The 14,748-nt window shown below is 38.6% G+C and overlaps 1 protein-coding gene across 2 annotated transcripts in view; it reads right to left on the bottom strand.

The window, feature by feature from the left end:
* Positions 1-12,464, bottom strand: part of NOX4 (NADPH oxidase 4) — a 155,191-nt gene extending 142,727 nt beyond the window's left edge. Inside the window, exons 1-2 of one of the 2 annotated variants that reach the window (XM_059708187.1) lie at positions 12,116-12,464; positions 11,379-11,474 (exon numbers count right to left, since the gene is read on the bottom strand). In XM_059708187.1, the coding sequence (XP_059564170.1) occupies positions 11,379-11,474; positions 12,116-12,172 (153 nt within the window). In that variant the 5' untranslated portion in view covers positions 12,173-12,464. Of the gene's footprint in view, positions 1-11,378; positions 11,475-12,115 lie in introns of those variants that run through there. The other variant, XM_059708188.1, reaches the window with a different exon arrangement.
* Between the last annotated feature and the right edge of the window lie 2,284 nt (positions 12,465-14,748).

Below are 14,748 nucleotides of genomic sequence, written 5' to 3'. Positions count from 1 at the left end.
ATGTATCATTGACTTGTACACTTGAAAGCTCTATAATTTTATTAACCATTGTCACCCCAACAAATTTAATTAAATTTTTTTAAAAAATAAAACCTGATAGGCAAAGTTTTTACATTATAAAACCAGTAAACTACCTTATAATACTTACACTATGAGTATATTTCTTATCATGACACTATTTGAAGTAGCAGGAAATTTGAGATCATCTAAATGTTCAGTTTCTCGAAGAATAGATATCTGTAGCAGATACAAACCATAGAATATGAGGCGGCTATAAGAAGCAAAGGACCAAAGAAACACACAGACACATCTGTAGACTTTGAAAACATAATACTGGGTGAAAAGAAGCAAGAAACAAAGTGAGTTCTATGCACAATATCATTCTTGTGGATTGAAAGAAACATATGCATAAAATACCAAAAGAAGAATACATGTCAGCACATTATTAGAAAGGTTGCTAATGTAGAGAGAAAGGAATTGGAGCCTGGAGTGTGAGAAATATGAATGAATGAATGAATGAATGAATGAAGAAAAGAGTAAAACAGGAGCCTTGAACTGACCCATGAAGATAATGTGCTATGAACTGAGGTTATGTTTAAATCCTCTGTCCCTAACATCAAAAACCTAGGTATTTTTAAATCTTTTGTTCTTACAAAGAGGATTCACTGTTAATCCTATATAATAAAAGGGTAATATGCAAATCGTCCAAACGGCGGAACAACCGAATGCTATGATGCACACTGATCACCAGGGGGCAGACACTCAATGCAGGAACTTCCCCCTGGTGGTCAGTATGCTCCCACAGGCGCCATTCAGCCACAAGCCGGGCTGATGGCTGGCGAACACAGCAGCCCGCCTCAGTGGCAGTGAGGGCTCACAGACTGCGAAAGAGATCAGGATGGGCTGAGGGACGCCCCACCTCCCCCAGAGTGCGTGATGGGCCTCTAGTGTCCTATGAAATTAGTCTTCTCATGTGTACCTAAATCTTTGGTTTGCTTGACAGAAATTTTTTAAAGGCCAAGAAATTTGGAGCTAAAATTTAAAAACCAATGCAAAATGAAAAGCAATTAATTGTGAGCTTAGATATTCTTGAAATTATAATTAGAAAAACAAAAACATCATAGTGTCATTGGTAAAATATCTTTTAAAATTTTCCAAAGTTAGAAATAAACTTAGTTACTGGAAACCTTTAGTTATTAGCAAACATTAACAAATAGATTTCAACATAAAAACAGTCTTAACTTCAACCATGTTTTCTGAAAGAAATGAGTCTATCATCATCATAAATTTGTTTACTACAACTTTGTATTAGAAAGAAGGAAACTAATGATGACAGCCATTCTTACAGGTGTGAGGTGACATCTCATTGTTGCTTTAATTTTCATTTCTCTGATGATTATTGACGGTGAGTATCTCTTCATATGTCCATTGGTCATCTGTATGTCTTCTTTGGAAAGGAGTCTTTTCAGGTCCTTTGCCCATTTTTATTTTTTTTAATATATTTTTTATTAATTTCAGAGAAGAAAGGAGGATAGAAACATCAATGATGAGAGAGAATCACTGATCAGCTGCCTCTTGCACGCTCCCTACTGGGGATCGAGCACGCAACCTGGGCATGTGCCCTTTACCGGAATCGCACCTGGGACCCTTCAGTCTGGAGGCCAACGTTCTATCGACTGAGCCAAACCAGCTAGGTCCATTTGCCCATTTTTAAATTGGACTGTTTGTTAATTTGGAATTGAGCTGTATGAGTTATTTATTAATTTTGGACATTAACCCTGTATCACCTATCAAAATGGCTATCATCAATAAATCCACAAATAACAAGTGTTGAGGAGGATGTGGAGAATAAGAAACCCTTGTGTACTGTTGGTGCAGCCACTATGGAAAACAGTATAGAGGTTACTCAAAAAGTTAAAAATAGAACTGCCTTATGCCCCAGTGATTCCACTTTGGGTATTTATCCCAAGAAACCCAAAAACTAATTCAAAAGAATATATGCACCCCTTTGCTTATTGCAGAGATTCACATTAGCCAAGATACAGAAGTTAACCAAAAGCCTATCAGTTGACAAGTAGATAAAAAAGTGGTGCTACATACATGCAATTGAATATTACTAGGCCATAAATAAAAATGAAATATTACCATTTGTGACTTAGAGAGGGTATTATGCTAAGTGAAGTAAGTCAATCAGAGAAAGACAAATACAATATGATTTCAATTATAATGCAGAATTTAAAGAACAAAATAAATGAACAAACAAAATTGAAACAGACTCATAAACATAGAGTATTTAAACATATATCCTCAGATTCATAGACTAAACCATTACAGACTGATGGCTGCCAGAGGGGAGAGGAGTTGGGGGAATAGGTGAAAGATGTGAAAGGATTAAGAAGTACAAATTGGTAGTTACAAAATATAGTCAATAATATTACAATATTGCTGTACACCTAGAACTAATACAAAATAAGAATGAATGTATACTATAATTGAAAAATAAAAATTTTAAAAAAGAAGGAGCCGGCCAGTGTTGCTCAGTGGTTGAGGGTAGACCTATAAACCAGGTCGCAGTTTGCTTCCCAGTCAGGGTACCTGCCCAGGTTGTGTGCTCAGTCCCCAGTGTGGGGCATGCAGGAGGCAGCCAATCAATGATTCTCTTTCATCATTGATGTGTGTGTGTTTTTTCTCTCTCTCCCTTCCTCTTCTTTCCTCTCTTAAAATAATAAAAATATATTTTAAATAAATGATGAATAAAATTAAAAAGGAAAGTAACACTTTTCTAGGTGCTCACACTCATTTTTTCCTCATCCTATTTAATCCCCCCTTTTTAAAAATCATACCAGAGAGAAATTAGATGAAACTATGCAAAATGGACATTTTTGTAAATCAAAATTTTTAATACTGGAATTTTCACATAGTTCAATTTAATAATATAATTCTCAGTTTAAAATTGAGAAAACTAAGGCTTTGAAGATTTAAATACTTAAAGGCATAGCTGCTAAGAGTTAAGGTCAATATTTCAACTTCAGTAAATTTGTTTACAAAATCCATGTTCTTTTCAGTACATTATGTTACCATTGAATTTTCACGGGTATTATTATATTTGAAATTTAAGCTAATAGTTGCTTCGTGCTTAGGAAAAAGCAATAGTAGACAATGGGTTTTAACTAGAATTAGAATGAATGTCATTCAAAACTTTTAACCATTTAAATTTTATACATCTGTAATCTGTGAATTAAAAAAAATCATCTTCTTCTTTAAGGATGACACACTCAAGCTTTAAAACCAGTACAATCTAAGACATGTTTTCTTCAGGCAAACCAAAACTAAGGAAGTCTTGTAGACCCATTATGATTCAAGACACTAAACTCTTCCAAGATTTTCATTCGAGTCATTCTCTCGCTGTTTTACATTTTTAAAAATATACAAGATCAAAATAGTTGAAAAGTTCAATGATGGGTTCCACAAAGAATGAGCCAAAGCCCAACCCCCAGAAAAATTCCATATAGGTAACAAATGTCATTCCACCAATGCCAAACTGCAAATGCCATTTGTCAAGTAGAACTTTTATACTGAAGTTCTACATTCCTGTGGTTTAATATGAGTCATTGTGTTCCAATTGAAATCCATTAATATAGACCACTGATGATATCTGCTTGGTTTTCCATTTAGATATTCTGAGTTATGAAGAAAAAAAAAAGGAAAAAGAAAAATGTATCTTCACCTTTGTTGGTTTTATAAATGTGCTTTTGGGCCCATGCTTTTCAAACCAAGAGAATTAACAAAGCTCAGAGACACCCAAAGTAACTTATCTAATGAAACTTGGCCAAGGAGAATCAGTGGGAGGTAAAAGCAGTCATCATCCTATCTCTTCTGTATTCTCAATAGGTGGTTCTTATTCTCTTGTTCCGCAACAGTCTCCTTTTAGGGTTCCCTCACGAACCTTGAAATCCATGTTCTCATAGGAGAGGGGGGTTCACTCAGGATAAGATGCTAACTGGAAGGCATGTAAAAGAGAGTGTATTTGGGGGGACAGGAAGTTAAAAAAGAAAATCAAAATTATAGCATGGGGAAAAAGAAGCTTGTTTGGATCACTGCCACTTCAGATCCTCCAATGGACCTGAGCTTTCCAGATTACATTAAAGAAAACTACTTACAATTTTTTAAATCAACTGTTTGAAAATCCTATCATAGGAAAAAGGAATATGGTCAGAAAGGCTTTCACCGTAGATCATTTCATTAATTAAATGGTGTTAATGCACCTACTTAAAAAAAAACACCAAAAACCTGATATATAAAATGCTTTCACTTTGTGTACATTTCTCATCTCTTCTTGTCTCAAGCTACATCAGATCGCTAATATTCTTGATGTGTCTAGAGACCTTTAACAATTTCCAAATCCATGAAACCCTTAAAAGTATGCATTTCCCCCCTGTAGAATATGTATTGGATTTATTTATCCATAGATAAGAGTCATTGTCAAATTCAACTTTCCCATTTCTAAAAATGTAAACAAATTCTAGTGATCATGAAATGTCCATCTTTTCCTTACTCTATCTACTTTTTTTTAGTCCCATTATTAGAATGCAACAGAAACTACTTTTCATCACATGGCTTAACCTTATCACATTACAAAGTTACATTAAGACATGGAAACTAAGAAGTGAAGTAAGCTCACTCCCATCTAGGAAATTTACCTTTCTACTAAGATCTCACTCTTAGTTCATGCCTTTGCAAAATCATTAATTATAATATTCCACAGGCCTTCCAGATCCCACATAAGTAGTCACCACTGTAAGTGTAAAGCATACTGGATGTTAAGAGCCATGTAATGCTTTTCTGTCATGAATATGAAATCTTGTTCCTTTGTCCAAAATGTCTTTTATGACTCCTAGATGAACTCTGATAATGGTACCATGGCTGGAGCCTTAAAATCTGGGAGGAATTAACAGAAAAGTATGTGATAACAACCATTTTTTTAAAACATCTGTGATGCTTTCAGTTCTTCAAAGTAGGTCTGTATCCATTAAGTCCTCTAATCCTCAGCACAGCACTCTGAGATAAGGGGGTTAGTTTCATCACGTTTCACTGGCTACAGACATGTTAAGAGAATTGTTGTATACGGCTATACAGGATGAGAGAAGAAAAAGAAAAGCAGAATTTGGGGGACTCTTATTAGATAATGGGCTTTATGCTAGAAATTGTAATCCATGAGAAAGTTATTTATAATTTCCATGTTTTAGCTTCCTCTTATGTAATAGCACCTACCATGTAGATTAGATAAGGCACTGACACTGAATGTATAAAAAATTTAACACCATGTCTGGCTCATGAGAACATTTTAATGAATGTCGACTCTAACTATTATTATTATGTATTTATTTTAATTTTCTTTAGGTTTCACGATAGTCTTGTGAAATAGCCATTATTTCCCTTGTTTATATATTGAAGACTCCAAGATTTTATGAAGATTAATAAATTTTTTTTTAATGAAATGCATTCTACCTCAAACTGAAATTCCATCCAGCAATCGTAACCAAGTTGCCATAAAATGTGTGCCAATTATAAATTTCAGCAGATAGCTGATATCAGGGTCAGGGAGGCAGCCAGAGGTCAACCAAAGGAAAGAATGTTTCCAATCCTACCATCTGCTATATGCTCACTAAGTTCCTTCCATCTTTACATTTCTATAAATTCTTTTAATATTTTACTTATAAATAATTTATAATATTATGATTTAGTACTATTAATAGTATTATTAGCATTAAAACTAAATCATATTACTTAGTATTTACAATAATAGCTATCTTTTGCTGAGTGCATATGCACCCAGTGCTAAGCATTTCATCTGCGCTAACCTAAGAGGAAGGTTTAAGCCTAACTTTCTTTATAGATGATTTAAACTTAGGCTCAGAGAAATAATTTATCACAATCATAAAGACAGATAAATGCCTGAGCCAAGATTCAAACTCCCATGTAGTTCCAAAGCCCATGATCTTGTCAGAAAGGAATTAGAGTTGTTTGATTTTCTTCCGCAGAATTACCAGGGCACTTTAAAAATCAATTTTATGATCAATGAAATGCTTAGTATGATGAACTAGAAACACTGACTAGAGATAGAAGACCTACCAACCACATTGAACTTTCCAGTGAGTCAGTAAAGAAGACATTTAACTATACCAAGTTGATCTGTCAAATGAGAAATGAACTAGAACAATCCCCAAGGTCCCTATAACATTCTGAAAGTCAGCAAGCTCCTCTCCCTTAGACTAGGTGTTCCTCAAGGGAAAGCATATAATATGCAGCCTCCAGAACTGTGGGGAAATAAATTCTGAGCCACCCAGACTGTAGTACTTACTAGTAGTTATGGAAGCATCAGAAAATTAATGCAATAGGTATCAGGATACCTATTAACTGTACAAGTCTGTCTCAAGCTTAGGAATAAAAACAGAACTCCTGTGCACTGTTGGTGGGAATGCAAATTGGTGCAGTCACTATGGAAAACAGTATAGAGATTCCTTAAAAAACTAAAATGTTAGATGATAAAAAGACAACAAAGAATTATGGCACATAGAATGTGATTAATAAATTGTAATACTTATAATTAGGTTGAACCACTTGAAATGGCTGATACTTGGTTATTTTTGTTCTATCAAATGGCAGTTCCACATGGCTTAGCTTATTGTTTCAAAGAGGCTGAGAGCACAGTGGTTAAGAACTGGGATGTTTGGGCTAGAGCCCTACCTCTGTGACTCACTAGCAAGTCACAGAACTTTTCTAATTCAGTTCCTTAGCTGCAAAATTTAAATATCTACTCCATTGGATGGATGAAAGATTAAATAAATTAACACAAAACTTTTAAATTAATGCCTGATACTTAGCTCTCAATAAATGTAATGTTATTGATATTATTAATAATGAAATGAAGAAGGTACATTTGAACATCTCTGAGCTTTACTCCAACACCCAATTCTATGCTGTTTTGGATGGTGTTGATAAAAGAGGATTATACAGGGGCCATTTACCTGTATAAAACAAAGAGGTTAAACATTAAGTGCTAAAATACTGTAGAATCAGGAATTATTTAAATAAAAATGTCTCATATTTCCTCAACAATTTGTCTGAGAAAAGTCTGAAACAACTGGAATACTGAAAATATGTTACGTTGGGGGTAAATTAGTACTTTTCCTTAACTTCTTAAATTACTAAACGTCTTTAAGTATCATTTCACATAAGATGAAAAGCTAGAGGTCTATTATGTATAGAGCTTAATAGGTTCTTGCACAGGTTCATAGAGTTGTTCATTGTAAGAGACTAAGTATTGGACTGACAGGATGAACAGATCAGAATGGTAACAAACCGACTAATTGAGTGACTGATAGTCAGCAAATCACTTCAACCTCATTTTTCTATTTGGGAAACTGAGGAAGAAATCTAAGATATTAAAGCTCTTCTAAATCTAAAAGTCTATGAGTCTCTATTTTAAAAAATATATTTTATTGATATTTTTACAGAGAGGAAGGTAGAGGGATAGAGAATTAGAAACATTGATCAGCTGCCTCCTGCACACCCCCTACTGGGGATGTGCCTGCAACCAAGGTACATGCCCTTGACCTGAATCGAACCTGGGACCCTTGAGTCCGCAGGCTGACGCTCTATCCACTGAGCCAAACCGGTTAGGGCAAGTCTCTATTTTAAACAGATTAAGAATATAACGATGGCATCAAAGTAATACAACCTATTTTGCCTGTCAATAAATAGGAAGTAAATTATTTTCAAACAACAGAATATTAAAAAATAAAAGGAAACAAAAAATACACTTAGTTAAAAATATCCTAAATTGAAACCACAGTACAGTATTCTGAAATTGATAGGAGGCATATATTCCTTCTCAGCAGAATTCAAGCTACCTAGGCTAGCACTGAAAACAATACTGACTTAAAATCCTAGGTCCATTGGTCCTTACACTCCATTCTCTGACCTTAAGAAACTTACATGACATCAGATTTCTGTCTCTGAAATATGTTAATTATGATATAACTTCTAGGTCTCTTGAGAGGGTAAATTAGTTAATGTTTCTAAGTCACTTAAAGGATAATGATTGACCAGAGAAAGATCATCATTGTGAAATCAGAAAAACAAAACACTCAAGGCTCAAGACATTCTTCTAATTAACATAGGTATCTCAATAAGAGCTTTAAAAAACTGATCTTTAAAAAACGATCTTCATGACCATGACCATGTAGAAGAACTAAAATAATAATTGCAAGGCAAAGCAAAAACAATTTACATTCTCATTATGGCATTATAAGAATAAGTAGGTTAAAAGTGAACAGTGTATATGCATATGTTAGCTTTGGGGGAAAGATATAAAACCAAGGCACATTGAATCTGGTATCATAAAACTCATTCTCTTCTCCAATTAAAATGTTTATATCAATTAAGTGATATCCTTTAATTGTTAAAATGTCAGAAATACAACTCAAATAGGTGACTATAAATGTGAAGGTTTCTATAAATAGTATTCTCAGTTAAATTGCTTTGACATTTCACAAAATTTAACAAATTAATTTTTTAGAGTTGGTCACAACACATTAGTTCTTCCATTAAAGTACAAACAACTACATTTTCCAACACTTGAAAATAAATAAATCGCAAAAACGGATTTAATCTTAAGTAATCAATGGAGTCCTTTATTTAAAAAGTAATGTTACCCCAATAAATGGAATTTTTAAAATAGTTGCTATAGGAAGATGGAGGAAGTTACTGTTTGGTTTGTTCATTTGTTTGAATGTTGCTTTGACTTTCCTCAAAGGATTGTTTTTCCCTCTTACATAATTCTAAGATTCCAATATTCACAGCATGTCATAATTAAACATCTTCTAGAAAGTACACAGTCTGATTAGCACATTAACTCAGGCATAAACCAGGCGTGACCCTGCTGCCTCCAGGACTCGGTCAAATCAGACTGGGAAAGAACAATCATGATGAAACTTGACATGTTAATTCCAATATTATTTTATCTTCCATCACTTAAGATCTTCTTTTCCCTGTCAGTTCTTTTTTTTTTTTTTTAATATATTTGTATTGATTTCAGGGAGGAAGGGAGAGGGAGATATAGAAACATCAATGATGAGAATCATTGATCAGCTGCCTCCTGCACACCCTACACCAGGGACTGAGCCTGCAACCCAGGCATATGCCCTGACCAGGAATCAAACAATGACCTCTGGGTTCATAGGTTGACAATCAAGCACTGAACCATACCAGCTGGACTCCTTGTCAGTTCTTACTCTTTAATTTTGGTGAGAACAATCTCTTAGCCTACTAGTAATAAAAATGGCTATCTCATGAATGGATTAGAACACTGTGGTACATCTACACGATGGAATACTATGCTGCTGTAAAAAAGAAGGGACTCTTACCATTTGCAACGGCATGGATGGAACTGGAGAGCATTATGCTAAGTGAAATAAGCCAGTCAATGAAGGAAAAATACCGCATGATCTGACTCATTCAAGGATAATAAAGACCATTATAAATTTATGAACAATAATAGATACAGAGGCAGAGCTGCCTCAAACTGATTGTCAAACTGCAGCGGGAAGGCCGGGGAGGGTTGGGGGGCAGGAGGGAGGGGGGTAAGAGATCAACCGAAGAACTTGAATGCATGCATATAAGCATAACCAATGGACATAAGACACTGGGGGATAGGGGAGGCTAGGGGACTGTCTAGGGTGGGGGGATAAAATGGATACATATGTAATACCCTTTGTAATACTTTAAGCAATAAAACAATAAAAAAAATGGCTATCTCAGTTCTGAAAATTAAATACCTTTACCTTTATTCTCAAAGGCTCCCATCACCAGATTAGGGAAAAGTCAGAGATGTTTTTACAGTTACATATCAATAACTAAAGCCCACAACTTACCCTCCAATATCAGCTCCTATTTTGAAGAGGGAGAGCAAGAGGACTACCTATATTCTGATGACTTTTTATTGAACTGAGTTTTGGCTTGGTGCTTGCTTTCAAGCAGAATAAGTGCATATGGCCATGAGGGTGAGAATTTCTTCCCCACAGTCTACACTGTGCTGCCCAAAATGGTGGCCACTAGCCATAGATGGCTGTTGAGCATGTAAAATATGTGTAGAGCCATCAAGGAACTAAATTTTTAATTTTATAAATGTTATTAACTTAAAATTTAAAAGCTGATAATCATTTGTGTTATTGGAAAAGCTTTAAAGGTGTCTGGAACAACTTGAATATGGGAATCCACTCTAACATCTGTAAAAGTTTCTGATTTCTAAACATCTGTCAAGTATTTCTGATGAAAACTTACTGACTGAACTGTGACGGGCATATGTGTAAAGCTATATTTCAAAGAATTAACAAACAAAAATAATATAAGATACCTAATTAATAATTTTTTTCAAATATTGATCACATATTGAGTACTTCAATCTATTATACTACTTTGGATATATTATTAGAAATAAAATATATTCTTAAGGTTAATGCCACTGGCTTCTTTTTAAATGTAATACTAGGAGATTTTAAGTTACGTATGACTCATGCTATATTTCTACTGGGCAGCACAAATAATGAATAAATACTAACCAGTGGCATAAGTATCTGAGATGGGCCAGTGAAGCGGTTTAGAAAATCTGTGGAGTATAAGAAGCAAAAGGCCAGACAGCAGTGCGTTCAAATCTGAGGGACTTGAGCAAGTCATTCTGTTTCCTTAGCCTGTATTGCTCCATGTGTAAAATGGGAAGAATAGTTTCCTGGCTTAAACTAAATATTTATAAAGTTATAAAGTGCCCGGTTTATCATCGGTTTAAATAAACGGCTGAATAAACAGTTTTGCAATGGAAAGCAGAGACTTCAAACAACTACGAAGAATCACCCGCTTCTCCGTGTCAACGAATACTGCCTCTGACACATACTTTGCGAGACCTAGAAAGGAAACACTACAGAAATCCTCTGCATGAGCTTACGGGCAGGCTGAAGTCTTGATGAGTTAAAAGTAAAAGCGTATCATCGGTTGGTCCTTCTGGCCATGCAGATCTTTCAGGGCATTTTGCAGCTAGCTGACAAGAAGAAGCAACTTTTCTTAGGCACTACTGGCCTCCTCTGACAGTTTCGTCCACTTCACTCCAGCAGACATTATCTTTGGTGCTTAAAAGAGTCAGTCATTTTAACCCAGAAAAGTATAAATGATAAATCAAGAACATCTGACCCACTTGAGAGATTAACAAATATTTCACAGTGAACCACCAATGTTTCTTTAATGAATGGAAGAACTGATGAAGGACTGCAGCAAGGTCTGCCTCCATTGAACGCATTGCACCGGGCCACCCAACTCCCACTTACCCCCAACATCTGGTGGAGGTAGTGGTACTCTGGCCCTTGGTTATACTGCAGGAAGGTTTTCCAGAAAAGCAGGACGTTCAGGGCCAGCCAGATCAGCTAAATCACACAAAAGGAGAGAGAAAACAAAAAGTAAACATAAACATGACCTGATGAATGGAAACCTGAAGTACATTCCTTGGACACAATACTTTCAATGGAACCTCAATTAGTAACAGCGGAAAGCAATCTGAAAACCACTCCAAGAAAAACACATCTGACCTCACTCAGCCCCTGCACCCAAGAGGAAGCATTTGGGCTGTCAACAGGTCTCCTGGATGATCTGCAGACATCCCTTGCTTGCAGGGCAAAAACGGGACTCAGAAATGAGTGATAGCACCGGGTCCCCAGCGATGTGTATTGTTAAAATACACCATCAAGCGGAAGCATTCTGGGCAGACAGCAAAGAAGGGACGATGTTTAAAGGGTTAAGAAAAAGCTGAGTTCATTACAGTGATCCCTTCTCCCTTCCTCCACAGCCGCTCACCCCTCGGGGCAGAGGAAAGGTCTCTGGCTTTTTGCAGAAAGGGTGGCATCTTTATGATCTCCGGGTAGTAACCGCGGGAAGTTTTCTGAGTTGAGAATGTTCGAATTCGAGGCTAAACTTCCACTTCCAGCCTCCCACCCGCGCACGCTCGGAGAATGAATCAAAATCTCTCCAGGAGAGACCAAACGCGGGGACAGCCTGCCCGCCATCCTACCAGGCAGAGGTGTTTAACCCCTTCGTTGTCCAGCCAGCTCCTCCAGGACACAGCCATGCCGCCCCGCTGCGCCGAGCTCGCCGCCCGCCGGCCCGGGAAGGAGCGGCGGCGGCCGGGGCCGTGGGTACAGGAGCGCGGGCGGGGGCGGGCCGGGCGGGAGGCGGAGGGCGGTGGTCAAAGACCGAGTGGAAGCGCGAGGCCGGCGCGGAGCCAGCCCGGGCGGGGTCTGCGCCCCGGGTGAGCCGGGTCTTCCGGGCGCCGCGGCTCCGGCTCCAGACGCAGCGGGTCTGCGCGGGCCACTCGGCGGCCCCGGCCCCGGCCCCGCTCCGAGCGCGCGCTCCCCGGCCCGAGGCCCCAGCTGCGCTCCCCGGCCCGCCGCCCGGCCCCTTTGTCTGGGGCGAGCCCGTTGTTGTGGCTGCTGCTGCCCAGGATGTCCCGGCCGGGAGCCGGGAGCCGGGAGCCGGGAGCCGGGAGCCGGGAGCCGGGAGCCGGGAGCCGGGAGCCGGGAGCCGGGAGCTGGGAGGCGGCCCGCAGCCCAGCCTGCCCGGCTCGGAAAGACAAGACGCGGAGAAAGATTCTCCTACTTCACGCGGGGACCTGGCCTGCCTTCTCTGCACACACACCTACTTCTTTTTGACAGGTCCTTTTCCACAAAAGTTCAACTCAAAGAGCCTTGGTAGCGACACGAAGGCCGGAAATAGCCTTTTGTGTCCTAGCGTCCCCCTTCTCCTGCCCACGCTCAGCAACTCACACCTAAAGCCTCCCTCCACCCTCCTCTTCTTTGTCCTCCATCCCTACTCCAACCCACACTGATGCAAAGCTTTTAAGAAAATTCTGAACTGAAAAAAAAGATCAGAGGATGGATGGTTAACGCGGATGTGATTCTCAGGGGCTTTAGGGAAGCTCAGATTTACTCTATTTAGGAATTTACATTTCACTACCTGGTATCAGAGTTCCTTTAGTAACAGGAATCCTCTCAAACTTGTATCAGCCGCTGGCCAGGTGAGGGATGAGAAGAGTGTGGATTGACACAGGGGTCTTACACTGCATATCAGTGTTAAGGAGTATTAGTGTTAGGGAAGAGGAAAAAAGTATTCATGTAGAAGAATACTTGGTGAAAAATAAGTGTTCAATAAATGTTTGTTACATAGGGAACTTGCCAACATGGAAAACTAACAAGTGGTGGAAAGAGTAAATCATTTGTAGCCTAATCCCATGGCTTTCAAGCTTTTTTTAAACAAAATACATTTTATAACACATACATAATATAAAATTGAAACTAAAATTTCACAAAATCATACTTCCTCTGCCAAATGCATTGTGCTTATCTAATTTAATTCCTGCATTCTTCAGTGTGTCCAAAAGACACTACACATATGATTACTACAGAAGAGAAAGAGTTCCTCTGCCTGGAGCCAGCAGAGCCACACACCGAACATGAAGAAATGCAGTAGAGAAATATTGGCTATTTCATTATGAACTAGAGGCTCAGTGCATGAAATTCATGCACAGGGATTGGAGGAGGGGGCCCCTCAGCCTGGCCTGCACCCTCTCCAATCCAGGACCCCTTAGGGGATGTCCAACTTCTGGTTTAGGCCCAATCTGGATTGGGCCTAAACCGGCAGTCGGGCATCCTTCTTGCAATCTGGGACTACTGGCTCCTAACTGTTCGCCTGCCTGCCTGCCTGATTGCCCCTAACCACCTCTGCCTGTCAGCCTGATCGCCCCCTAACTGCTTCCCCCTGCTGGACTAATTGCCCCCTGACTGCTCCCTGCTACCAGCCTGATCACCCCTAACTGCTCTCCCTGCCAGCCTGATCACCCCTAACTGCCTCTGCCTCAGCCCCCGCCACCGTGGCTTTGTCTGGAAGGACGTCCAGAAGATGTCTGGTCTAATTAGCATATTACCCTTTTATTAATATAGATATTAATATAGATGGTGATACTCAGGAGAGCTGGAGGCTAACATTCCAAAGCCCAAACTACCAGATGGATGGTGTGTAGGTTACAGATTATATAGGGCAAAATCACAAGACACAAAATCACAAAGGTTTCAGGGTTGTGATGGGAGCTGATTGGTTAGAGGTGACATAAAAGTGTAATAATCATCTCTTCAGATCTTGGAGACAATTCTGAGGTCTTTTCAGGGTCCCTCTGCCCCACATCGTGAGAAAGTAGCCATACCATCATTCCACATTAGGGCCTAGTAGTTGAAACATAAGTTAGGCCAAGATGTTATCTTTAGCCTCCCAATGATCTGGACTAAATGGCCATTAGTCTAGGTACCAGTTATTGTCTTCTGCTGGGGATGGAGTGGGGGGGGGGGGTAGTGGTTGCTGATTACCCAGGGAAAGGCTAGGTCTCTGAGGGATATATATATATATATATATATATATATATATATATATATATATTTATGTATGTATGTGTATGTATGTATGTATGTATGTGTATATACATACATACACACATATATACATATATACACATACATACATACATACATACAGTGTCCCCCAAAAATGTATACACACAATGTCTGTAGATTCTATTACACTTTAAAAATGAAATGTATTTTAACAGTATCTTTATAATTACTCAAAGTGTATATACATTTTTGGGGGCACACTCCC

This window comes from Myotis daubentonii, chromosome 9 (assembly GCF_963259705.1).
Source record: "Myotis daubentonii chromosome 9, mMyoDau2.1, whole genome shotgun sequence".
NCBI classification, from domain to species: Eukaryota; Metazoa; Chordata; class Mammalia; order Chiroptera; family Vespertilionidae; genus Myotis; species Myotis daubentonii.
The sequence above is the reverse complement of the archived record's forward strand: the minus strand, read 5'-3'. Positions and strand labels throughout refer to the sequence as shown.